The sequence below is a fragment of the Cervus canadensis genome, chromosome 3 (assembly GCF_019320065.1).
Source record: "Cervus canadensis isolate Bull #8, Minnesota chromosome 3, ASM1932006v1, whole genome shotgun sequence".
NCBI lineage: Eukaryota > Metazoa > Chordata > Mammalia > Artiodactyla > Cervidae > Cervus > Cervus canadensis.
This window is the reverse complement of record NC_057388.1, coordinates 31404349-31432255: the sequence shown is the minus strand read 5'-3', so window position 1 is coordinate 31432255 and position 27907 is coordinate 31404349. Positions and strand designations below refer to the sequence as shown.

General features: G+C 39.0%; 1 protein-coding gene across 2 annotated transcripts in view; it reads right to left on the bottom strand.

The window, feature by feature from the left end:
* Positions 1 to 27907, bottom strand: part of ELAPOR2 (endosome-lysosome associated apoptosis and autophagy regulator family member 2) — a 209982-nt gene that overhangs the window by 36331 nt on the left and 145744 nt on the right. For both annotated transcript variants that reach the window (XM_043462884.1, XM_043462885.1), the window contains 6 exons: positions 23250 to 23402; positions 22549 to 22637; positions 10114 to 10294; positions 8588 to 8716; positions 1440 to 1530; positions 724 to 826 (listed from right to left, as the gene is read on the bottom strand). In XM_043462884.1, coding sequence (XP_043318819.1) covers positions 724 to 826; positions 1440 to 1530; positions 8588 to 8716; positions 10114 to 10294; positions 22549 to 22637; positions 23250 to 23402 — 746 coding nt within the window. The remainder of the gene's footprint in view (positions 1 to 723; positions 827 to 1439; positions 1531 to 8587; positions 8717 to 10113; positions 10295 to 22548; positions 22638 to 23249; positions 23403 to 27907) is intronic.

Genomic DNA, 27907 nt, shown 5'->3' with positions numbered 1-27907 from the left:
TCATCTTCTTTTACTACCATCATGAGTTAATACTTAAATCTCCACATATCTTCTATATCATGCAGGAAACTGTTAAACAGACTATTAACTAGCTACTAAAGGACTGTGGGGGAAAAATTAATCACGTCATTGATGTCACCACTTAATGGTAACACTAAAGTCTCAGCCAACAACCTTCTAATACCTGCATGAAGTCTTAGTAAATTTTGTGTTGCTACTTTTTCTCAAGCTATTAGATGAGATTTATAGGACATCTAGGGGGAAAAATTGGGCAAAATTATGACATGTACCTAATAAAATCCTTTGTCTGCATGTATTAATTTAACAAGGAAGAGTTATTTTTCCCAACACTCTCCATTATTTCGTATTCTCACTTAATACATGCTTTTCCTTCATGATGGTTTGAACTGCTGAGTGGTTACTAGGGCAGAATTTTCACTTCTGTTAGTGGCATATTTTTTGAAGGAATTTTCTACAGGATTAATATTTCCTGGCTTCTGTCTGTCACCCATACCTCATCGCTAATTTCTCTCCATGAGGAATGAGCGCTTTGTAGACTTCACAACTCTTAGTGAGTTCTTTAGACATTTTTTAATGTTTTTGGAAGACTCTAAAAATGGGAAGAAAAATGGGATTATTATCCCAGTTTGTATAAATAAGTTCACACTTGAAAGAGAATGCTAAGCCTAGAAATATACCTCTGAAAGCCACTCTTTCACTTACCACCATGAAGTACAGAACACAGTCAGCTGAACAGAGGGTCTCAAAAACAAATGTTATTCTTCCCAGTTCAGAACCCATGGCTCCAGTCATTGATGTGGGTGGTCTATTTAACAGATTAAAATTACAATACTTATAGCATGTTCTAAGTACAATCTGGAAAAAATTAAGTCACTTTATTCATTAGGCTGAAAGCCATGCTCTTCTCTCCCCCTAGTCCACTGCTGCACGGAGTCTACAAAACCACAGCGATATGCTCAGACCTCCTGGGGTAAATGCCACCACATAGCCTATAGCAAGAAAAAAACTCCTATTGGAAAATTCAACATGGGGACTAAAGCAAATTGGGAATTTGTAACATAGTATTTTACATATAGAACTGTGAAAAAACAATAAACAAAAAGATTCTCCTGCAAATGTCCTAGACAATATCTCTGAATTAAGCATCCAAGAGTCGTAGTTTTCATAATGTTTGGATAGAGTATTTTAAAAAACTTTCAGCTTCATCTAACTAATATACAATTAACAATTACAGTTTCCCAATTGCTGATTCTATAGATATTCTTAAATCTATATTATCCTACTCAGCTTGCTATTTGCTAAGTACATCACAGTATTATAATAATATATTTTATAAAAGTAGTCCTGCTTCATCTGTTTCTGTTGGGAAACAGGCATGAGGATTCTTACAAAAGGGAATCAGAACTGGTTTTCCTTACTTAAATCCTGGGATATGCAAGTTTAAGATCAGGTAATCATTATCGGAACCTCCAGCCCCACTCTGGATGTGATCTCCAGCCACCTCCCAACCTAGAAAAGATAAAGTTTATCAGCAAAAACTCCATGAATGATTTCCAATCTTTTTATATAAGCCCACAAAAAAAGAATTCCCTATTTTTTAATTCCAGTTGTAAATTGCATGCAGATGTAGATGCCTAGATACCAATAAAGACATTGCATATGATTCTCCAGGAAGAACCAAGTAATGCATATTTTTGCATCAAAGCTACTTAATGGTAAAACTAACAACAGTCTTCTCAACAAAGCATGATTATTTTTAAACTAGAACAGATGGTTTTTAATCCAGTTTAATAAACTAAGAAAAAAATCCTTGTCTTCAGTTAACCAATGGGAAATAGAAACTTCAAATTACTTAATTAAGATGAGGGGTCTGGAGTTCTTTCTTAGAGTTTGTTGTATTATTGTTCCCTAATTTAACACCTATTCATATTCACTTACTTATTCATTTGCCAAACTGGCATTGAGTCTCATTAACCATGATACACATTAGGAAAAGGAAGCCAAGACTGGGTCCACCCTCACTATGAAATCAGTAGAATATAAGAGACACAGCTAAGAACAGTCAAAAGTATGAGGTAATATGTGCTCATAGAATGTGATGTGAGTCTGCCCTCTGCAAAGAAAGAATCAGCATGCCATGGGCTGAAATGGCCACAATAAAATGAAAGGAGATGCAGCCCCTCAAATACCATCAAACAAGGTTATTGATTAATGGCAAAAGTTATTAATTAATAACAAATCTTTGCAAGAGGAAACAAATATATCTCATGTTTGAACACTGGCTGTTACTACATGTTTTATTATATCGCCTGCCTAAAAACATATATTGAAGTTCTAACCCCCTGTACTCATGAACAGACCTGATTTGGAAACAGGGCCTTGGTAGATATAATCAAGTTAAGATGAGGTCATTAGGGGGAGGCTTACTCTAATATGACTGGTGTCCTTATGAGAAGAGAGAAATTTAGACACAGACACTCAGGAAGAACACCATGTAAACACACAGAGACACAGAGACCCAAGGAGAAGACAGTCACATGAAGATGAAGACAGAGACTGGAGTTATGCTGCCACAAGTCAGGGAATGCCTGGAGCCACTAGAAGTTAGAAGAGGCAAGGAAGTCTTCCCAGAGAGCCTTCGGGAGGAACACGGCCCTGCCAATTCTGGGATTTCAAACTTCCAGCCTCCAGAGCTGCAAGAGTGTAAATTTCTGTGGTCTTAGAAAGAAACAAAGAGAAGTCGCTCAGTCATGTCTGACTCTTTGCTATGGACTGTAGCCTACCAGGCTCCTCCATCCATGGGATTTTCCAGGCAAGAATACTTGAGTAGGTTGCCATTTCCTTCTCCAGGGGATCTTTCTGACCCAGGGATCAAACCCAGGTCTCCCACATTACAGGCAGACACTTCACTTTCTGAGCTACCAGGGAATCCCTGCTTTAGAGGAAGCCAATTACAGGGTTTCAAACTTCTAGCCTCCAGAGTTGCAAGAGTGTAAATTTCTGTGGTCTTAAACCCAGCTGTTTGCGATACATTCTTGCAGCACTTTTGTATTTTGCTTTTTGCCTCAGAATAAATCCCACATTGTTCATGTTTCTACACACAATTTCTATTTTGAGTTAATTTTTATGTTTTTAGAAATCACATTTATATTTATTGTAAAATTTTGAAAGCTACGTAAAAATTTTAAAGATGAAAACTAAAATTATTTATAAATTCACCACCAAGAAAAAAACTACTGTTAACATTCTGAGGTGTTTCTTTTCACTATCTTTTTGATGCATACATGGTTTTACATAACTGAAATCTTACTGCTGATGACATTTTGCTTCATAGTTTTATACACAACAGAATGGAAAAGACTAGAGATCTCTTCAAGAAAACTAGAGATACCAAGGGAACATTTCACGCAAAAATGGGCTCAATAAAGGACAGAAATGGTATGGACCTAACAGAAGCAGAAGATATTAAGAAAAGATGGCAAGAATACAGAGAACTGTACAAAAAAGATCTTCATGACCCAGATAACCACAATGGTGTGATCACTCACCTAGAGCCAGACATCCTGGAATGTGAAGTCAAGTGGGCCTTAGAAAGCATCACTATAAACAAAGATAGTGGATGTGATGGAATTCCAGTTGAGCTATTTCAAATCCTGAAAGATGATGCTCTGAAAGTGCTGCACTCAATATGCCAGCAAATTTGGAAAACTCACCAGTGGCCACAGGACTGGAAAAGGTCAGTTTTCATTCCAATCCCTAAGAAAGGCAATCCCAAAGAAAGCTCAAACTACTCCACAATTGCACTCATCTCACACACTAGTAAAGTAATGCTCAAAATTCTCCAAGCCAGGCTTCAGCAATACGTGAATTGAGAACTTCCAGATGTTCAAGCTGGTTTTAGAAAAGGCAGAGGAACCAGAGATCAAATTGCCAACAACTGCTGGATCATCAAAAAAGCAAGAGAGTTTCAGAACAACATCTATTTCTGCTTTATTGACTACGCCAAAGCCTTCGACCATGTGGATCACAATAAACTGTGGAAAATTCTGAAAAAGATGGGAATGCCATACCACCTGAACTGCCTCTTGAGAAACCTGTATGCAGGTCAGGAAGCAAGTTAGAACTGGACATGGAACAACAGACTGGTTCCAAATAGGAAAAGGAGTATGTCAAGGCTGTATATTGTCACCCTGCTTATTTAACTCATATGCCGAGTACATCATGAGAAACTCTGGGCTGGAGGAAGCACAAGCTGGAATCAAGATTGCCGGGACAAATATCAATAACCTCAGATATGCAGATGACACCACCCTTATGGCAGAAAGTGAAGAGGAACTAAAAAGCCTCTTGATGAAAGTGAAAGAGGAGAGTGAAGAGCTGCCTTAACATTCAGAAAACTAAGATCATGGCATCTGGTCCCATCACCTCATGGGAAATAGATGGAGAGACGGTGGAAATAGTGTCAGACTTTATTTTTTTGGGCTCCAAAATCACTGCAGATGGTGACTGCAGCCATGAAATTAAAAGACGCTTACTCCTTTGAAGGAAAGCTATGACCAACCTAGATAGCATGTTAAAAAGCAGAGACATTACTTTGCCAACAAAGGTCCAACTGGTCAAGGCTATGGTTTTTCCAGTGGTCATGTATGGATGTGAGAGTTGGACTGTGAAGAAAGCTGAGCGCTGAAAAATTGATGCTTTTGAACTATGGTGTTGGAGAAGACTCTTGAGAGTCCCTTGGACTGCAAGAAGATCCAACCAGTCCATCCTGAAGGAGATAAGTCCTGGGTGTTCATTGGAAGGACTGATGCTGAAGCTGAAACTCCAATACTTTGGCCACCTCATGCGAAGAGTTGACTCGTTGGAAAAGACCCTGATGCTGGGAGGGATTTGGGGGCAGGAGGAGAAGGGGACGACAGAGGATGAGATGGCTGGATGGCATCACCGACTCGATGCGCATGAGTTTGAGTAAACTCCGGGAGTTTGTGATGGACAGAGAGGCTTGGCGTGCTGCGATTCATGGGGTCGCAAAGAGTCGGACACAACTGAGCGACTGAACTGAACACTAACATTATTACATAAGCATTTTTATGTATAAATGGTTCACCAACATGCTAATGACTGAGTTGATAGTTTATCCTGTAGACAGTTATAACTAAATCTCATCATGTAAGAAATCGCTCCCACTACAGGACTTACCTCCTGCTGACCATACATCCAGTGTAACCATTTGGATTGTTTTAGCTTTTTTAGCTAGTTTAAGTGACACTATAATTAATACATTTTTGGTAAAGCTTTTCTATATTTTTCTAGAAAAGAATCCCAATAAAAGAACTGAGAGAGTCAATTCCTAGGTAGGTTGATAAGTAGTCTGGGGCCCTCAAGGAGGAAGGGGTCCAGGGCCTTTGAGAGGAGAAAGGGGTCTGGGGCTCTCAAGGAGATAGGGGTCTGGAGATCTCAAGGAGGAGGAAAGGACAAATGATTTTTTTCTTTAAGCCCAGAGCTGATGACTGCACAACAAAACAACTCATCTTGCTCAAAGATGTGTTTTTTCTTAAACTCTGTACCAATGATTATATAACAACAATGTATCCTGCTTGAGGACATGTTTCTCCTTCTTGAGAACCTTCTGACTAATCCTGTCATCTTAAAATGTAATTGTGGGAGTAGGTCTCAGAAAAGTATATAAGGCCTTGGTAAGACTAGTGAGTGGGGGCCCTCTCCATCCCCCTTCTGATGTCTATGTCAGAAGCTTTCTCTGTCCCTTTTTTCACTTTAATAAAACTCTGCTACACAAAAGCTCTTGAGTGATCAAGCCTGGTCCCAAAGCTAAATCTTCTTTGGAGATCACAAATCCAACATCTTTCACCATAAGCTATCAGAACCACTGGGTCAAATAAATATATTTTTTAAAACCAATATTTTGTACTGTTACTCTGATTCTGAAAGCAATGTGAATACATGAGGAATATTTATTAAATACAGTAAAGTAAATGAAAAAAACGAAGTAATTCAAACTTCTCAGAAACCTCCCAGCCCAAGTAATGAACAACATTTCAGAGTATTTTTTTTTCATTCTTTTTCTAGTGCATAATTTTCTTTAAAATACACCTTAGGTTTTATTGTATAATCTATTTTCTGTTTTTTTTTTCACTTGACATTATCTTCTGATTTTTCTAATAATCATTATAGCAAAAATACTTTCCCATTAAAAATCTTTGTCACATCTAGTGTTAAAGAGTTAACAATATGCTATAAGGTTATATCATCATTTTATTTAATCATACCCCATGTTGAAAATTTTGTTTTCTCATATTTTTGACTCTCATAAATAATACTAAAATTAACATATCTGTGCATAATTTCTTTCTTTACATCACACAGTTTCCTTGGTGCAAATTCCCAGATGTGAAATTACTGAGTTAGAGAACGGGACCATTCAAAATGTTTGAAATACTGCCAAATTGTTTTCCATGTGGCTGTCATTTTTAATGATTACATAACATTTCATCCAATTAGTACAGCATGACTTTTATAAACATTATCATATTGCTGGAATTTAGATTGTTTCCAGTTTTGTTATTAGAGATAATGCTCAGTGAAAGCTTCGTGAATAAACACTAATCTGTTTACAACTCTAAATTCCTCTTAAGCAAAATTCCAGTAAAGATGTACTTATACATACCTGTTCCACAACCATGGGACATTCCAACTGAGCATACAAAAGAACCTCAAAGTACTCCAAGGCACACAGTCAAGTTGGTCAAAGCACATCCACTTTAATTCCATGATGGAGTAATGACCTCACGAGACAGGCTACCTTGGGCCTCTCACTTTGATACTCAGTATTCTGAGCACTGCTCTCCTCAAGGCTAGTTACTGAACCACCAGTCATAAAATTATAATCACCTTTTATCTTTGTATCTTTCACCCTACTGTTTGCTATTTCAGTATCACATGCTAATATTGCAGAGATGTATACTTAAATTAATAATTGAACATTTCAGAAAATCAGCAAAAATTTAAATTATAGCCTCTGAGTGAATGAGAAGCCTTCCCTGGTGGCTCAATGATAAAGAATCCACCTGCCAATGTAGGAGACATGGGTTAGATCCCTGGGTTGGGAAGATCCCCAGAGAAGAAAATGGCAGCCTCTGAGTGAATGAGAAGCCTTCCCTGGTGGCTCAATGATAAAGAATCCACCTGCCAATGTAGGAGACATGGGTTAGATCCCTGGGTTGGGAAGATCCCCAGAGAAGAAAATGGCATCCACTGCAGTATTCTTGCCTAGGAAACCCCATGGACAGAAGAGGCTGGTGGGCTACAGTCCATGGGGTCACAAAAGAGTTGGACATGATTTAACAACTAAACAACAAGTGAATGAGTAAGCAAGTGGATAAATCAAATACTGCCATGAGATTTAGACTAAGAGTAACTTTTTAAAAAATTAATGTTTCAGATAATCTTCACTAGTAAGTGCACACACACACAAATGTACCAATGCTTTCATCAATACATTCTCCTTCTTATTTTTGCAATATCTCAAACTTCCTCAACCACAGGATAATTTTAGAACATAAATCCTATAGTCGGGTAATGATTACTATGTAATTTCTTCTTCTCCTTTAGAAAAAAATCCCAGAAGTGGGATTATTAGGTGATAAAGAGTACTGTTCCATAATGTTCTTTATATATAAAGGCTTCCTTCATGCATCTGTTTAACCAAAATTATTCAAGAACATAGGATTTGTCAACCTGAGTACTCATGTGTACACCTCACTCCCCACATTTCAAATCTGTTTATTTTGGATACATGCTGATGTAAAACAGATGTGATTAAATAGCATTTTTCCAATTATTAAATACAGTATTGAGAAAAACTGAACTGATAAAAAATACCAGTTAACTTGTAAAATTAAAGAGCACATTTTAGTATCCGTAACATCTATATCTAGTGTCAAGTTTAAAAATACACATACAGATACTGTCATTCATTCGAACAACAAATATTGCAGAATAACTAAGTGCTATGCTCCCTAAAATGTAAGAACAAATAAAATTCAGCAACCACCCTATAGAGGTCAGCCATGTTTCCAAGTCTTCAGTAAGTGAGGCTGATACGTATTTGTAAACATGGTCATAGATTCCACAGGAAGAGGAGTATGAGATGATTTATCCTTCCCCGAGCTCAGTGCTGAGCCAGAAAACCAATCCAGGCAGAACACTTTCATAAAGTGGTATGTATACACTATGACCCTTCCAAGAAAACAACATAAATTTCATTGCCTCCCTTAGTAATCTATTCTAGTATTTATAACAACCATAAATGGTGATCCTCAATATCTGTTTCAAAACTGACTCCAAAAATGCAAAATAGTTTATATTATTAGAGGACAGTCATGTGCCTGTGGCACTGTATTGACTGTTTTTATGTGAGGTCTGGGAAGACAAGTAGCCAAGTGATAAGATTAAAGTTCCTCATACCAATATTTAGTGTGTTTTTACACAAGTGATTCCAAGAGTCACTACCACCAAAACACATTGAGAAGGCTGACTCTGAACTCACCATTCATTCCGTCACACTTTGAATTCCCAACATTGAAACAGGAGGTTTTCATGTTGCCAGGAAGTACATTCCACCATTTATATTCAAAGCCAAGTGCAGGCTCCGTTCCTGCTGGACATGGTCTACATTCTACAAGAGACAAGTGGGACAGAGAATTACAGTGATGTCACATCTGGTTAATTTCCACTTCCTCTGTTCCAAGCACTACTAAACTTTAATCATCAGGGAGGCAAATAGTAAGGAGAGAGAGTAAAGCTCTTAAGGATTAACAACTTATTATACTTGATTAACATGAAAAAGTAAACGAACACAAACTCTTCTAAGATAATTTCTTTCATTTCTGGGAGTAACTGCTTACACTGAATTAATTTGCATAAGAAAGGTAACTCTGAGACAACTTCTCTTACATGTGATTTTAGAATCAGTTTCCTTCACTTCATAAATAAAGAAATATTACATCCTTCCTATTAGTCACTAAACTTATCAGAACATTATATCATTTAATTATGGACTGATGACTTGAAATTCAAAATATAGGCTATACTGAAAAGTGATGACAGGAGCTGAGGGGTGTGGAAAGAGTCAGATTTATAAACAAACCTTATTTAAATTAATATTTAAATCTGCAACATTGAAATAAAAGGGTCTTTTACAACCATTGTTTCCATGCAGCCAAGACACTCTGCATTACCACATCAGTAAAAGAAGGGGACAGAAATTGTTTATTAAGCAAGCATTTTCTGGTGCTGAAGTACTAAAGGAGACATTTTTATATAACTTCTCAATGATGATGAGCTAGACATTATTCTCTGCAATTTTACAAATGAGGAAACTGAATTCAAATTAGTGGATACATCATACTATTGATAGCCTGCAGCAAGTAGATTTGAACACAAGTCAATTCAACTGCTTTTTATGCTCTCAAAGGCTCTGGATATTAAGCATACAGCATGGCTATACTCAAGTAAGGTATCTATAGCAATAATGCATTGTAATCTTTATCTAATAAAATTAAAACAAATTCTGTAACCATCTTTCTTTAATATCGTTAAGTTTTTCCCAAATGTACATGTTGAAACAACCTACTTAGGGACTATTTAATTTGTATCTGATCAAAATAATCAATTTTTTCTATTATTATGGTATAAAATGTGATTACTCCAATTGAAAAAGGAGTTGTATTTTATGCTTACATCAAAGTTTGTGTGCATACACACTGGAAAAGGAGCGCTTATTCTTAATCACTTAAATTAGTGAATTTTCTTAAAAATATCCAAAGCATCACCCCATTAAGAGGATGTGTGTTACACGAAATACCATTAAAAAAAACTATTCTATGCTATACTGAATAAGCCACTGCAGTCTCATAATTCCCTTATATTTCTTAACTCTTCTTCAGCCTGTGAAATAAGAAAATTATGTGTTTTAAGGAATTTTCCATAAAAGCAATTCAGGACAATGTCAATGTGACCCAACAAGTTTATTTTACTAAAGGTCCAATTCTTGGGCCAATTGATATCCCGTACCCTTTGTTCCATCTGAAAATGTTCCAGGAGGGCAGGGATGGCAGGAAGATGATCCATTGTTATAAAATCCAGGGTTGCAAGGTGGACAATCCTTCTTCTCTCCAGAAGGGGGCAACCTAATAGCATCTGTGAGATCCTCTCGGCAGATTTTAGGCTCTATCCACTTGTACATTATCTGTGTCTGCAAAAGAAAAGAAAAAAAAAAAAAACTTGCAGGTCCTGTAACATGCTTTATTTGCTTTAAACTTCCAATAACAAAAATGCTAAACTGACAGCCTAGGTAAGGTCCAAATAGTGACAGAACAGAGGGCCAGCTGAAGAGAATCTAAAACTTTAGTAACAAAATGAGACAGAAAAAAACACTTTCATGGGGAAATGACAGTTACCTCCAAATGGTTTTACGCTAGGCTGCAAAGACCTGACCTCATATACACAGGGCATCCTTATGCAATTCCTCTTTAAAACATACGGAACATGACGGCAACTCTTACTCCTCTGGCCACTTGTTCCCTTTATTCCATAACTGCCCTAAGTTTCTCTGCAGACCATCTTCCTTGTGCTGAGACCCACCCCCGCACTACCCTCTTCCTTTCCCCTTTCTACAGCCTACATCATCTTGCTTTGCACATAGTGATGATAAAAAAAAAAAAAAAGTTACTTTTTTAGTTGCATGTCTCTAGCTTCACATTTCAATCCCATTATTTCATACACTGGTAGCTGTTCTCTGAGTCTTTCCAAATAACCTGAGGTTAGACTACAAGAGCCGTATCTAAACTATCTCCTCCTGAGGCTTCTAGGCCCTGTCACCTGTGTTCTAAATGACAGGATTAAGATCTCCTTTACCTTCAGGGAGGGTAGTCTTTTAAACTCTTCTTCTCACACATGCGTGTACCCAAAAACAAAACAAAATAGAACTAAGTAGCTACAATTCAGCCAAACCCAGAAAATTGTGATTATAAAATTCTTACCTTTTTGAACTAGAAAGAAACACTAAGTGAGTTAGCCATTTCAAAACAAAATGTATATGCTCAGTGAAAAATAGAAAAGGCAGTCTCCATGCAAAGAGAAAAATCACTCAAGTTCTTTCATAACTTAACACACTTTTTAAAAATAGACTAAAATTTATTTCATATGTTTAGCTGAAAGTACCATTCCTCCTTGAAAGCAATGGTAAGTTTAATATTGAAGCAGGAGAATCAAAATTAAAGACAATTCTTTATCGTTATTTTCAGTTAATAATAAATCATATATAGTAAGCCCTTGAGGCCACTCAATTTTATTCTCAAATATTAATAAATTACCTTATCTGATGAAGGCTGCTTAAGAACATAGTTTAAAAAGTAGATGTCTCAACAGAATTATAAAGAACTGTTTTTTGGGGTTTTTTTTTTTTTTACAACTCTGCATTTATGGCCTACGTCATGATACAGCTTAACCAGCCACTTCAACCATCTGCCTTTCTCACCATCTGCAAAAATGATTGCTATTCCTGCTGGAGTTTCCTAAATAGCTGAAAAAATTAATTAGATCCTATATCCAACAGGAGCTCTCAATTCCTCTGAGAAAGACAATATAAAATTCAGAGAATGTAAGCAAATAAACACATTATGTTTGGGGGATTGTCTTTTTAAAAGTCTGGCTTAATAAGTATAGAAAACAACTTTCTGATGATGATCAATTCACAAATTTGCTGATTTATTTTGACATTAAAACTGCAAAGAGTTCTGTGTGCGGTATCGCACTGTTGGGAAGAGACGGCTCCCTGTGTGAGTGGGTATGGTGCTGAGGCTGTGCGCTGAAGGCTCATCCTGGAGGCATTGTGCAATCTTCCCCACCATTCCAGGAGCTGTTATATTATGCACATTTATAAATGAGGAAACTTCAGATAAGAGCTGTTAAACCTGCCCCCAAAGTCATACACAGCTAGTAAATGGTAAAATAGCACCAGCCAAGGCGAGTTGGTTTGGTGAGGGTAAAAATAATAAAATTTTTTATTGATTTTAGACAAACTCCCTAACCACATGATTTTCAAACCAAGCACGGTATATCTTTAAAATTTAGAAAATGTGCACCACCTTTAAACACTTGGAAGTCAAATTGCAAACGCTCTGTAGTAAAAGTTTTGTTTGCAAAACCTCCTGCTTCATATGCAGATTGATTCTGTGCCTCTCTTTCTAATGCGGACAGATGCTTTCAAGTCTGGCTGACTGGGGAAAGATAATGATTAATATTAATGATATTTAGTACCAGATGGCTCACAGTGCAGGTGAAACACCAACAATCAACTCATTCTTAAGCAAGTTGAGATAAAATTATGAAATGCTTTATGAAACCAAAACCCTAATAGAGCAAAACTTAGCAGATTGCCATTAAGGCTACAGAAAAGCTGTAAGATCCATGTATACTTATATTAAGCATGAGTAAAATATGTTTTAAAGAGATGCATTGGAAGTATCAATTGGAAGCTGGTTTTCACATAAAAATAACATTCAAATTTGAGACTGGGTTTGTCCATGGTTGACAGCTTTCTCCCTTTGGAAGTCTCTGCACAAACCCACCAAACCCTTTGCAGACTGATGGAGCTCATCTAAGCTAAATTACATGTGATTTAAAAGGATTTACTGATTGCCACTCCAGCATAACAGCCATGTGCGTCACAATGTTCTAACTCAAAAGTTTTCAGGCAGACAGACTATCGCTCACTTCTCTGCCTCTCCCAAACCTTGATCCTCTCCAGTTGCAAACCACTGGGCACTTATCACCATTTCTCTTGGAAGTACCATCCCATTCTGCCAACGTGTGAAGGACCCCTCCTTCAACGTCGAGCTCAACATCCACAAACGCTCTAAGTTGGTCCTCAGCCCACACTTCTATGCATCCACATTCACCAGGATTCCTTTTTTATGAAGCCTCTGCTGCTGTTTTTCCTTGTCATTTCCTCCCTGTCTCTTTTCTAAATGCTTTAAAGCCTGGGTCCTATTCTTCCATTATGTGGAAGACACCATGGGGATCTAACACTGTCCTGAAGGTTTTAGCTGGGACTTTAGGTAAGGAAATGTTCTAAAATTAAATATAATAATAATAATAAACTGAATCGACGCTATACATGGATGACCTTATGGTATGAGAATTACATCTCAGTAAAGCTTTCTTTTAAGTAAAGATGTTAAAGAAGACTTGTGAAATTTTTATTTTAAATTCAGAAATCCCTAGTCACTGAAAAACGCCACGTTGTTTTTTCATCATCCTAATTAAGAAACAAAGGCTCCAAGTACATCATTCCACTTGTTTAAATCACATAGGAAGAAAGGCACATCTAAACCCATATCCCTGTAAACCCTATTTTTTATGTTCTCTACATCTTACTTCTGCTATAAAACTCAGAAGGACTGTTACAGACCTTGATCGTTAAAACGATTTGTAATATTGAATTTAGTTAAAGAGTAAAGAAAGTACTAGACAATATGACACAAAAACACTAGCAAACCCTTTATGATGCAACAATTTCCTAGACTCAGAAATGAAAAAGTCCCACGGTTGGATGTCTTCTCTCTAAAATTTCACTTCTAAAATGCCCTTCCCTACCAGGCACTCTGTAGCCTTGACAAAAAGTTTCCAATTTGGCAAAACATGCTGTTCCAGAACTGGGAAGTTCTGGTTGTTAGAACATCATTACATACAACTGGAATTTATGTTCTTTAAATTTGCCTAATAAATACAAATTTTGCCTTATGGGATAACACAAAAAGGTCTATTTGTTTTTTATTCTAAGACTTTCTTTCAAATGTTTAAACTTACTATTCAGGAAATTCTTACTAAGTATCTACAACATGTAGAAGAAAGAATTGTAGGAAATTTAAATATTAGTAAGACAAACTGTTCTGAAAGAGGTTTACAAACCTCTGTTTGTAAGAGAAAGATTTACAAACTGCTATAATATAAAAAGAAAATATATGGAGAGGATACAAAAGCATCAGATTTGGAAAACAACAGAGTTGATTAGAATTCTAGTCTTAAGACATAGCCATAAATAGCTATGACCTTAGAAAAATTATTTAATCTCATTAAGCCTCAGTTTTCTCATTTTCAAACTGGGTATACTAATGTCTAGTTACACAGCTGTTGAAAAAAAGAACTGAAAGCAATGTTTGAATATACACACAGAGCAAGCATGCAGATAAATATGTAAATGACACCTGCTTCTGCTATTAACACTATCACTACTATTACTATTATCATCGTCATCATCATCATTTCCAAGAGAAACATGAAATGTCATGGTTACTCAAAGGAAAGAGATCAAATCTCTTTTGGACTAGTAGGAAACATCAGAAAGATGATCACCAGTCCACCATCCAATGGGGTCTTTCCTCCAATATGAAACAATATTTCTAGTAACTTCAATAATATTTCATATGAAGTAATTAACATCTACTTCTTTTCTCTGGGGTCTTCCCACTTTGTCAAAATTTCCTCAAGCCTCTACAGAGGACAGAATACAACACTCTAACTGTGTTAATCATATATTCACTTACTAATTCTCTCATTCATTAATTCATTCAAAAGATAATTCATTACCTTCTGCATTCTGGGTACTCTACTAGAGCTAAACTTTTTATTTTTTTTTTTTAATAATTAAGAACATGTTTCTGTCTATGGGAAGAAGAGAGTTCAGTGAAGGAAACAGTCATCTTTACAAGTATTTGCATAAAGTGATCTCATATCAAAGAAGACTCCAGAGAGTGCCATGGACTGCAAGGAGATCACACTGGTCAATCCTAAAGAAAATCAACCCTGAATATTTTGGAAGGAGTGATACTGAAACTCCAATAATTTGGCCACCTGATGTGAACAGCCGACTCACTGGAAAAGACCCTGATGCCAGGAAAGACTGAAGGCAAAAGAAGAAGGCGGCAGAGAATGAGATGGTTGGATAGCATCACCAATGCAATGGACATTAACTTGAACAAAATCCGAGAGATAGTGGAGGACAGGGAAGCCTGCAGTGCTGCAGTCCATGGGGTTGCAAAGAGTTGGACATGACTTAGCAACTGAAAAACAACAACATATCAAAGCATTGCAAATGCTGATCATCACATAAGCATCAAAAGAGGTATGTGCAAAATTCTGTGGGAATTCCCAGGATTTCAAGACAATCTTGCCAGATCTACGTTATTTAAGAGTGATGTGTTCTGGAGTCTATGCAGAATCACTCTCATTTTATTGTGCTAACAGACAGTATCTCTTTCTCTTTTGGAACTAACTTATGTGATGATGACAGGAACTGGGAGCCACATGGTCTAGCCTTCCCAGCCATAGAGATTAGCAGGTGAACTAAGCGGTATAACCAGAGTAGCTCACACAACTGGACAGAATGGCTGGTCTGAGATGGGCTCGAGATTCAAGCAGGGCCAGTATTTTCAGAAACTTTGTTCAGCCCTCCTTTGATCAAATGCTGTAAGGATGATAGTGGCTGAGTGGAGATATCAGAGTGTATCTGGAACCACAGAAAGAAGCTATCTGAGAAGGAAATCAAACTGAGCCAAGAATATCAGTGAGAAGAGCAAAAGAAAGGCTTGGTAAAACTGTTTGCTCTGTGATAACTTCCCCAGTCACATGAGTCAAGGGACCCCTGCCCTGCCTGTTCCCACCCAAATTCTGAAAAGTATTTTTTAAATTCAATACATTAATTTCATAATTATCTCCAACTACAGAAGCCAAACTGACATGGTATGGAGCCTGAGTGTGACCAGAATGTGGGGGTGAGAGTAGGGAGTTGCACTGGATACAACTCATGACATAAGCAAGTGCTAGAGTAGGCGTGCTTTCACAGTAGTGAGTGAACTTGAAATTTTCATTGTGTTTTGTTCTCTAAAGCTTGCTTAGAACCCACATTTTACAAACGTTGCATGAGGTACACCTATATATCTATATACAAACACATGCAAAGATTCAGTGCTTGAGATTTCAGCCCAAAAGAATGTTGACCAGTGATAACAGACAAGTATTCCTCAAGAGAGGGCATCTTTTAATATTAACAAAATATTTTATAGAGCTTCTCATTATCTCCCTGTGGATAAGACAGAGGGCTGTGGACCAAATGATATGATTAGTGGCTATATGGCTAGTTTAAGAACTATATGTAAAACATTTGATCTTACAATTTTTTTTTATAAACATTTCACCCAGGTTTTACATAGCTCTGAAGCCTTCCCTGATTTGGTAAGAGCACTCTAAAGCTCAGACTTCTCTGCTATAGCACTAATAACAATCAGAAATAATGACTCATTTTCTATGACAGACTATCTCTTTTTCTAAAGTCTAGACCAGATGTTCCCAAATTGCTGAGATTTTGGACCAGTAGAGTCAGAATTACCTGGGAACTTCTTAGAAATGTACATTCTCAGGCCATGCCCTGGATCTACTGAAACAGAAAATCTGGGACAGGAACCTCCAAGGGAGTCTGATGCTCACCAAAGCTGAACAACTGCCCTGCAGTCTATGGAGACATGTATCTTCTTCTACCTGTTCTTACTTGGCTCTGCCCTCATCACTCAGCACTCTGCATATAACCAGTGCTCAGTAATGATTCATCAAATGAATAGGTGAATGAGTAGACACTCCACATTTTTCATGATGTGAATGAGAGTCTATTAATCAGGATTAGAATGGTTACAGTTACCAATTAAAATTTTCCTTAAAAGTGTATCCTATAGGCAGGCAGCATATTAAAAAGCAGAGACATTACTTTGTCAACAAAGGTCCATCTAGTCAAGGCTATGGTTTTTCCAGCAGTCATGTATGGATGTGAGAGTTGGACTGTGAAGAAAGCTGAGCGCTGAAGAATTGATGCTTTTGAACTGTGGTGTTGGAGGAGACTCTTGAGAGTCCCGTGGACTGCAAGGAGATCCAACCAGTCCATCCTAAAGGAGATCAGTCCTAGGTGTTCATTGGAAGGACTGATGTTGAAGCTGAAACTCCAGTACTTTGGCCACCTCATGCGAAGAGTTGACTCATTGGAAAAGACCCTGTTGCTGGGAGGGATTTGGGGGCAGGAGGAGAAGGGGATGACAGAGGATGAGATGGATGGATGGCATCACCGACTCAATGGACATGGGTTTAGGTAGACTCCAGGAGCTGGTGATGGACAAGGAGGCCTGGCGTGCTGTGATTCATGGGGTCACAAAGAGTCCAACACAACTGAGCAACTGAACTGAACTGATAGGCACGAAGCAAGCAAACAACTAAGTTTCAAAAACTTGAACATTCCTGTGTCATATGAATTACAATGTTCAAAATCTGTATACCTCAAGAGCCATTTCCCTTAATGATGCTCTCCAAGCAAGGGGATAATAAGATGAAAAGAGCATGACAGGACAATAAGAGTCAAAACACAGTCGATGAATGCCCTGGGAAACATCATTAAGCCACCAGCAAATCGCCAGGCTACTCCAAGCAAGAATAAATAACTCTTAAAAAGATGAAACCAGAACAAACGAAAATGTTGAAATAAAATTAGAAAATACAATGTATGACAAAACCCACTGGAAAAAAAAAGTAATAAAAAAAAAAATTAGAAAATATTTGAATGAATGTGTATAATAGACATGTCTTCACTGTATCTGTTATCTAATTAAGTTCCCATTGCTTTTTGTTCACTTCTGAAGCTAGAAATCTCTCTCTTAAAGTAAGACTTAAATCAGTTTTTAAAGAATCAGTGATATAAAAGAGATAATTAATAAGGACCTATAGTATAGCATAGGGAATTCTACTCAGTAATCCATAATGACCTATCTGGGAAAAGAATAAAGAGTGGATATGTGTATATGTATAACTGATTCACTTTACTATACAGCAGAAACTAATACAAGATTGTAAATCAACTATACTCCAATAAAAATTTTTAGAAAAGAATCACTGAGTTTATGGAGTGCTGGTACACTGCTTTGCTATATATCAAGAACACAAAAGGAGCACAATTTTTGTGTATCTGTGTACACAAATATGCCTGTGGGTGTACACATGTGCCCATATGTGTGTGTAGGCATGTATGTGCACCCCGTACATTCTATATTAATATGTGTACTCTACTTCTTTAGTTCAGTTCAGTTTAACTCAGTCGCTCACTAGTGTCTGACTCTTTGCGACCCCATGAACCGCAGCATGCCTTCTTTAAGCACAGGCCAACTAGATTTTATCATTCTGTTTACTGACATCATTACTCATTGACATAATAAAAACATTATTTTTGAATATTTTTATTATAGCAAAACAAGATCCATTTGTATATAAGATCTTATTCATTAACACTTCAGTAATGTTTTTATTGTTGTTCAGTGCTCAGTTCAGTTCAGTTGCTCAGTCGTGTCCGACTCTTTGTGACCCCATGAATGCAGCACACCAGGCCTCCCTGTCCATCACCAGCTCCTGGAATCCACCCAATCCCATGCCCATTGAGTCGGTGATGCCATCCAGCCATCTCATCCTCTGTCATCCCCTTCTCCTCCTGCCCCCAATCCCTCCCAGCAACAGGGTCTTTTCCAATGAGTCAGCTCTTTGCATGAGGTGGCCAAAGTATTGGAGTTTTAGCTTTAACATCAGTCCTTCCAATGAACACCCAGGACTGATCTCCTTTAGGATGAACTGCTTGGATCTCCTTGCAGTCCAAGGGACTCTCAAGAGTCTCCTCCAACACCACAGTTTAAAGCATCAATTCCCAGTGATGTCCAACTCTCTCTGACCCCATGGACAGCAACACACAAGGCCTCCCTGTCCTTCACCATTACCCGGAGCTTGCTCAAATTCATGTCCATTGGGTCAGTGGTGACATCCAACTATCTCATCACCTGCCATCCCCTTCTCCGCCTGACTTCAATCTTTTCCAGCATCAGGGTCTTTTCTAATGAATCAGCTCTTCACATTAGGTGCCAAAGTATTGGAGATTCAGGTTCACCATCAGTCCTTCCAGTGACTATTCAGGGTTGATTTCCTTTAGGACTGACTGGTTTGATCTCCATGCAGAACAAGGGACTCTTAAGATTCTTCTCCAGCACCATGGTCAACAGCATCAATTCTTCAGTGCTCAGCCTTCTTTACAGTTTAATTAAACACTACAGTTCCAAAGAATAGCACAGAGAGATAAGAAAGCCTTCCTCAGTGATCATTTTAAAGAAATAGAGGAAAACAATAAAATGGGAAAGAGTAGAGACCTCTTCAAGAAAATTAGAGACACTAAGGGAAAATTTCATGCAAAGATGGGCACAATTAAGGACAGAAATGATATGGACCTAACAGAAGCTGAAGATATTAAGAGGTGGCAAGAATACATAGAAGAACTATACAAAAAAGATCTTCATGACCCAGATAACCATGATGGTGTGATCACTCACCTAGAGCCAGACATCCTGGAATGTGAAGTCAAGTGGGCCTTAGGAAGCATCACTATAAACAAAACTAGTGGAGGTCATGAAATTCCAGCTAAGCTATTTGAAATCCCAAAAGATGATGCTGTGAGAGTGCTGCACTGAATATGCCAGCAAATTTGGAAAACTCAGCAGTGGGCACAGGACTGGAAAAGATCAGTTTTCATTCAAAAGCCAAAGAATGTTCAAACTACCGCACAACTGCACTCATCTCACACGTGCTCAAAATTCTCCAAGCCAGGCTTCAACCGTACATAAACCAGCAACTTCCAGATGTTCAAGCTGGATTTAGAAAAGACAGAGGAACCAGAGATCAAATTGCCAACAACTGCTGGATCATCAAAAAAGCAAGAGACTTCCAGAAAAACATCTACTTCTGCTTTATTGACTACACCAAAGCCTTTGACTGTGTGGATCACAACAAACTGTGGAAAATTCTTCAAGAGATGGGAATAGCAGACCACCTGACCTGCCTCCTGAGAAATCTGTATGCAGGTCAAGAAGCAACAGTTAGAAACAAACATGGAACAACAGACTGGTTCCAAATCGGGAAAGGAGTATGTCAAGGCAGTATATTATCACCCTGCTCATTTAACTTATATGCAGAGTACATCATGAGAAATGCTGGGCTGGAGGAAGCACAAGCTGGAATCAAGCCTGCCAGGAGAAATATTAATAACTTCAGATATGCAGATGACACCACCCTTACGGCAGAAAGTGAAGAAGAACTAAAGAGCCTCTTGATGAAAGTGAAAGAGAAGAGTGAAAAAGTTGGCTTAAAACTCAACATTCAGAAAACAAAGATCATGGCATCTGGTCCCATCACTTCATGGCAAATAGATGGGGAAACAATGGAAACAGCAACAGACTTTATATTCTTGGGCTCCAAAATCACTGCCATTGGTGACTGCAACCATGAAATTAAAAGACACTTGCACATTGGAAGAAAAGCTATGACCAACCTAGACAGCATATTAAAAAGCAGAGACATTACTTTGCCGACAAAGGTCCATCTAGTCAAAGCAATGACTTTTCCAGTAATCATGTATGGATGTGAGAACTAGACTATAAAGAAAGATGAGTCCTAAAGAATTGATGCTTTTGAACTGTAGCATTGAAGAAGACTCTTGAGAATTCCTTGGACAACAAAGAGATCAAAACAGTCAATCCTAAAGGAAATCAGGAATATTCATTGGAACGATGCTGAATCTGAAACTCCAATACTCTGGCCAACTGATGTGAAGAACTAACTGACTCATTGGAAAAGACCCTGATGCTGGGAAAGATTGAAGGCGGGAGGAGAAGTGGACAAACAGAGGATGAGATGGTTGGATGGCATCACTGACTCAGTGGACATGAGTTTGAGTAAGCTTTGGGAGCTGGTGATGGAAAGGAAAACCTGGCCTGCTGCAGACCATGGGGTAGCAAGGAGTTGGACACAACAGAGTGCCTAAACTGAACTGAACTGAACATAAAATAAACTAAATTTAATTTGCCTTACTCATCATAAAGGAAAGTTCAGCCAAAAAATGTTTAGCTAAAGAAACATTATTCCAAAGTACTTTCAACCCACCTTAATGGAGGAAGGCACAGAAACCCACTCCAGTATTCTTGCCTGCAGAATCCCCATGGACAGAGAAGCCTGGTGGGCTACAGTCCATAGGATCACAAACAGTCAGACACAACTGAAGTGACTTAGCATGCAGTGGCTCTCTGCATATATTTTTCTAAATAGAAATAGCTCTTACTTGGCCATTAAAGGACATTCAACATCATACTTCATACTTCATAAATCTTTGCTCTTTAAAAACTTTTAACGTTACTCTTCTGATTGAATTTAAGAGATGTACTTCTAAATGAAAATGTCCATAATTTAAACTGTCCTTCCTTTGACCTATTCTAAGTACTTGCTATACTGTAAATATAAGAATATACATGGTCTTAAGTATTGGACAGTAAATTTTAAAAGCTTAAGGACTAAGGGTAAGATGAACAATTATATAAATATAAAAATTGTAGATTAGAACCTAAGGACAAAAATAAATGTCATTATTTCAAAGATGCAAACACACACAAAGAATGCTGAAATGGGCTTAATCTCAGTTTCTCCTACCAACATAGACTGGTAAGGCTAACTTTTTAATTAAGACAATGGCAGGTCAACTTCAGAGTTCGGGTTTGTACCCTTCCTCTGGCTAAGTGCCATTTATATGATAATTACTTTGTATTTTCTAAATGCAATTACACAGCAATCTGCCATCAGCCTATGGCTGCATGGCTTTTATTGACTGAACCTACTGAGTAACCAAATAATTAAAGAGAAGTTAAACAGCATCTTCATTCTGTGAGTCTCAGAACACATTTTAAGGCTGTGCTCTTCTGATACTAATATTCCTGAAAAAATTTAACTGTTTAAAATAGCAGTACCTGAGCCCTCACTATGCACCAGGCACTGTGTTAGGGAACCTTAAATTGAGTATCTCATGTATTTTCACAGCAGTCCTATGAAATAAGTACTGATATTATTCCCATTGTACAGATGAAAAAAACTGAGACTTAGAGCACATAATTTAGAGCACACAACATAGCACTAATAAGCAGTGTGTGTTAGTGGCTCAGTCATGTCTGACTCTTTGCAACCCCATGGACCCCCGTGTGACCCTGCCAGGCTTCTGTGTCCATGGAATTCTCTCTCAGGCAAGAATACTGGAGTGGACTGCTTCTCTAGAGGAACTTCCCAACCTAGGGATTAAGCCCTGGTCTCCTGCATCGCATGCAGATTCTTTACCATTTGAGCTACCTACAGGGAAGACCTCATAAGCAGTAGATATGAAAGTCAAAGCCAGAAAGGTGGGCTTAGGAGCCTAAATTCTTAAGTTTCCTCTGTGCTACTTAAACACACGTGCTATATATCTGCTCATTTATATCTGTCTAAGGAACAAACTGCAGTCTGCTCAAAATGGGAAAAGGGGTGGATAAATGAGGGATGTAGCTGACTGAACATAGCCTGTACCTTTCCTTCCTCATCACATGGAGTGTGGATCTGGAAATAGTCTTTTGAGGTACAGGGAGGGCGCTCCGTACACTCGCTGGATCCTTCTTCTGCAACACAAGAGTGCATTTCAGAGATGAGTCATTCATGTTGTGATGCCAAGAAAAAGGCAAACATGAAAACAAGCAAACAAACAAAAAGCAGACAAGTGAAAAGTAAAAATAATCTTGCCAGAAGAATTTAGGTAGAACTAGTTAGGCCTAGAACAAATGAAGGCCTGGATTTTTATTTTTCCTAGAGCAACAAATGTTTCCAAGGTACACAAGAAGTATATCATAGTTTCTAAGAAAACATTAGATTTCCTCCATTATCACTGCATGTTGTAAATCTGGAACAAATTAAGTTTCTAAGTACATCTCCATGCCAACGAATCATCTAAAAGTACAATTTGAATTTTTCTAGGCACGTATAAACATATCCAAAACAGCTACCTGGGGGTTGTGGAACAGAAAACATTATGGACAAAAAGAAAACTTCTTTAGAAAGAGGTAATTAGAAATCCTGTTTTATCCACTAAGTATGGATTCATTTCAGGACTTTGGTTTCTGGCCCACTGTTTTCATCACATTGTATGTGTGATTTCTGGCTTATGACTATACACTGTCCACAAACATAAATTTAGCAGAAAAGATCAAAGAGTATAAACTGGAGACTCATCTTACCCGAAAATTGGGAGTCCTCGTCACACCTGATGCATTCTTTGGCTCCCTTCTCAGAATAGGTGTTTCTGGGACACACTTGGCAGATGAACGAACCTGGTTTGTCACTGAAGGTGCCGGGTTTGCATGGAAAGCATTCTGATGTGTAGGCCACCCCTGTGTGGTAATGGGAGACAGAGCATGGAGGGAGGACCCTGTGTCACCCTGTGTGGTAATGGGAGACAGAGCATGGAGGGAGGGCCCTGCGTCACCCTGTGTGGTAATGGGAGACAGAGCATGGAGGGAGGGCCCTGTGTCACCCTGTGTGGTAATGGGAGAGAGAGCATGGAGGGAGGGCCCTGTGTCACCCTGTGTGGTAATGGGAGAGAGAGCATAGGGGGAGGGCCCAACAGCAACAAATCAGTGTGTCCTTGCTTCTGCTACCAGAAGTGAGAGAGAAATATTAATAGTAAGCTCAACCCAGGTCTTTTACGTACCATTAATTCAACATCACAAATGTATTTACTGTTTTCAGAGAGCAGGGATGCATACTGAATTGAACACTGAAGTACAGTGCACAGTTAAGAGATTCAGATTTGATAGAGGTATATAATCAGTGTACGAGATTCTGCAGCAAGATGGCAGAGTAGAAGGACGTGCGCTCATCTTCTCCTGCGAGAACTCCAAAATTACAACTCACTGCTGATCAACTGTCGACAGGAGAATGTTTGATTCCATGAAAAAAATATACCCCACATCCAAGGGCAAAGGAGAAGCCCCAGCAAGATGGCAGGAGGGATGAAATACATTTAGAACCAAACCCAATACCCACCAGAGATGCTTGGAGGGCTCAAACAAAACCTTGTGTGCACCAGAAGACTTCTCAGAGACTGAGCCAGACCCGTCTTTGAGATATACCTTTGAGTGTTTGAGTGTCTCCTGTGAAGGTATGGGTCAGCAGTCGCCTGCTGCAGGGGCAGAGGTTCTGGGTGCAGCAGACCTGGGTATGGCATAAGCCTTCTTGGAGGAAGTCGCCAATAACCCCATCATAGAGCTGCAAGAACTTAAACAGGACTGGGGAAACAGACTCTTGGAGGGCACAAACAAAACCGTGTGTGCACCAGGACCCAGAGACTCCACAGAGACTGAGCCAGAACCGTGTTTGAGTGTCTCCTGCAGAGGTACGGGTGGTATGGGTCAGCAGTGGACTGCCACAGGAGCTGGGGCTCTGGGTGCAGCAGACCTGGGAATGGCATAAGCCCTCTTGGAGAAGGTCACCATTAATGCCACCACAGAACCACCAGAGCTTACACAGGTCTGGGGAAACAGACTCTTGGAGGGAACAAACAAAACGTTTTGCACACCAGGACCCAGGAGAAAGGAGCAGTGACCCCAAAAGACACTGACCCAGACTTGCCCGTGAGTGTTCAGGAGTCTCCGGCAGAGGCGTGGGTCAGTGATGGCCTGGTGCAGGGTCGGGGGCACTGAGTGCAGCAGCACATGCATGGGACCTATTGAAGGAGGCTGCCATTATCTTCATCACCTCCACCATAGTTTGGCCTCAGGTCAAACAACAGGGAGGGAACACAGCCCCTCCCATCAACAGAAAATTGGATTAAAGATTTACTGAGTATGGCCCTGCCCATCAGAACAAGACCCAGTTTCTGCATCAGTCAGTTTCTCTCCCATCAGCAAACTTCCATAAGCCTTTGATCCTTCTCCTTCAGAGGGTAGACAGGATGAAAACCACAACCACAAAACACTAATCAAACTGATCACATGGACCAAAGCCTTGTCTAATTCAATGAAACTATGAGCCATGCCATTTAGGGCCACCCAAGATGGACAGGTCATGGTGGAGACTACTAACAAAACGTGGTCCACTGGAGAAGGGAATGGCAAACCACTTCAGTATTCTTGCCTTGAGAACTGCATAAACAGTATAAAAAGGCAAAAAGATAGGACACTGAAAGATGAATTCCCCAGGTTGGTAGGTGCCCAATATGCTACTGGAGAACAGTGGAGAAATAACTCCAGAAAGAATGAAGAGATGGAGGCAAAGCAAAAATAAAACCCAATTGTATATGTGACTGGTGATGGAAATCTGATGCTGTAAAGAACAATATTGCATAGGAACCTGAAATGTTAGGTCCATGAATCAAGGTAAATTGGAAGTTGTCAAACAGAAGACGGCAAGAGTAAACATCAACATTTTAGGAATCAGTGAACTAAAATGGACTGGAATGGATGAATTTAACCCAGATGACCATTATATCTACTACTGTGGGCAAGAATTCCTTAGAATAAATGGAGTAGCCCTCATAGTCAACAAAAGAATGTGAAATGCAGTAGTTGGGTGCAATCTCAAAAATGACAGAATGATCTCTGTTCATTTCCAAGGCAAACCATTCAATATCACAATAATCCAAGTCTATGCCCCAACCAGTGATGCTGAAGAAGCTAAAGTTGAACATTTCTATGAAGAACTACAAGACCTTCTAGAACACCCAAAAAAGATGTCTTTTTCATTATAGGGGACTGGAACACAAAACTAGGGAGTCAAGAGATACCTGGAGTAACAGGCAAATCTGGCCTTGGAGAACACAGTGAAGCAGGGCAAAGGCTAACAGAGTTTTGCCAAGAGAATGCACTGGCATAGAAACACCCTATTTCAACAACACAAGAGAAGACTCTACACATGGAGATCACAAGATGGTCAATAGCGAAATCAGACTGACTGTATTCTTTGCATTCATAGATGGAGAAGCTCTATTAGCTCAGTTCAGTTCAGTCACTCAGTCGAGTCTGACGCTTTGCGACCCCATGGACTGCAGCATGCCGGGCTTCCCTGTCCTTCACCAATTCCCAGAGCTTACTCAAATTCATGTCCATAGAGTCAGTGATGCCATCCAATGATCTCATCCTCTGTCGTCCCCTTCTCCTCCCGCCTCCAATCTTTCCCAGCATCAGGGTCTTTTCCAATAAGTCAGTTCTTCACATTAGGTGGCCAAAGTACTGGAGCTTCAGCTTCAGCATCAGTCCTTGCAATGAATATTCAGGACTGATTTCCTTTAGGATGAACTGGTTGGATCTCCTTGCAGTCCAAGGGACTCTCAAGAGTCCTCTCCAACTCCACAGTTCAAAAGAATCAATTCTTCAGCACTCAGCTGACTTTATAGTCCAACTCTCATATCCATACATGACTCTGGAAAAACCATAGCTTTGACTAGATGGACCTTTGTTGGCAAAATAATATCTCTGCTTTTTAATATGCTGTTAGGTAGGTCATAACTTTTCTTCCAAGGAGCAAGTGTCTTTTAATTTCATGGCTGCAGTCACCAACTGCAGTGATTTTGGAGTTGAAGAAAATAAAGGCTGTCACTGTTTCCATTGTTTCCCCATCTATTTGCCACAAAGTAATGGGACCAGATGCCATGATCTTCGTTTCCTGAATGTTGAGTTTTCAGCCAACTTTTTCACTCTCCTCTCATCAAGAGGCTTTTTAGTACTTCTTCACTTTCTGCCATAAGGGTGGTGTCATCTGCATATCTGAGGTTATTGACATTTTCCCCAGCAATCTTGATTCCAGCTTGTGCTTCATCCAGCCCATTATTTCTCATCTTGTACTCTGCATATAAGTTAAATGAGCAGGGTGACAATGTATAGCCTTGACATACTCCTTTCCTGATTTGGAAACGGTATGTTGTTCCATGTTTGGTTCTAACTGTTGCTTCTTGACTTACATACAAATATCTCAGGAGGCAGGTCAGGTGGTCTAGTATTCCCATCTCTTGAAGAATTTTCCACAGTTTGTTGTGATCCACATAGTCAAAGGCTTTGGCGTAGTCAATAAAGCAGAAATAGATGTTTATCTGGAACTCGCTCACTTTTTCAATGATCCATCAGATGGCAATTTGATCTCTGGTTCTTCTGCCTTTTCTAAATCCAGCTCGAATATCTGGAAGTACACAGTTCACGTATTGCTGAAGCCTGGATTGGAGAATTTTGAGCATTACTTTACTAGCGTGTGAGATGAGTGCAACTGTGCAGTAGTTTGAGCATTCTTTGGCATTGCTTTTCTTTGGGGTTGTAATGAAAACTGACCTTTTCCAGTTCTGTGGCCACTGCTGAGTTTTCCAAATTTGCTGGCATACTGAGTGCAGCACTTTCACAGCATCATCTTTCAGGATTTGAAATAGCTCAACTGGAGTTACATCACCTCCACTAGCTTTGTTTGTAGTGATTCTTCCTAAGGCCCATTTGACTTCATGTTTCAGGATGTCTGGCTCTAGGTGAGTGATCACACCATTGTGGTTATCTGGGTCATGAAGATCTTTTTTGTATAGTTCTTCTGTGTATTCCTGCCACCTCTTCTTAATATCTTCTGCTTCTGTTAGGTCCATATCATTTCTGCCCTTTATTGTGCCCATCTTTTTTTTTTTTTTCTTTTTTTTTTTTTTATTATCTTTTCTTTTTTTTATTTTTTTATTAGTTGGAGGCTAATTACTTCACAACATTTCAGTGGGTTTTGTCATACATTGATATGAATCAGCCATACAGTTACACGTATTCCCCATCCCGATTCCCCCTCCCACCTCCCTCTCCACCCGATTCCTCTGGGTCTTCCCAGTGCACCAGGCCCGAGCACTTGTCTCATGCATCCACCTGGGCTGGTGATCTGT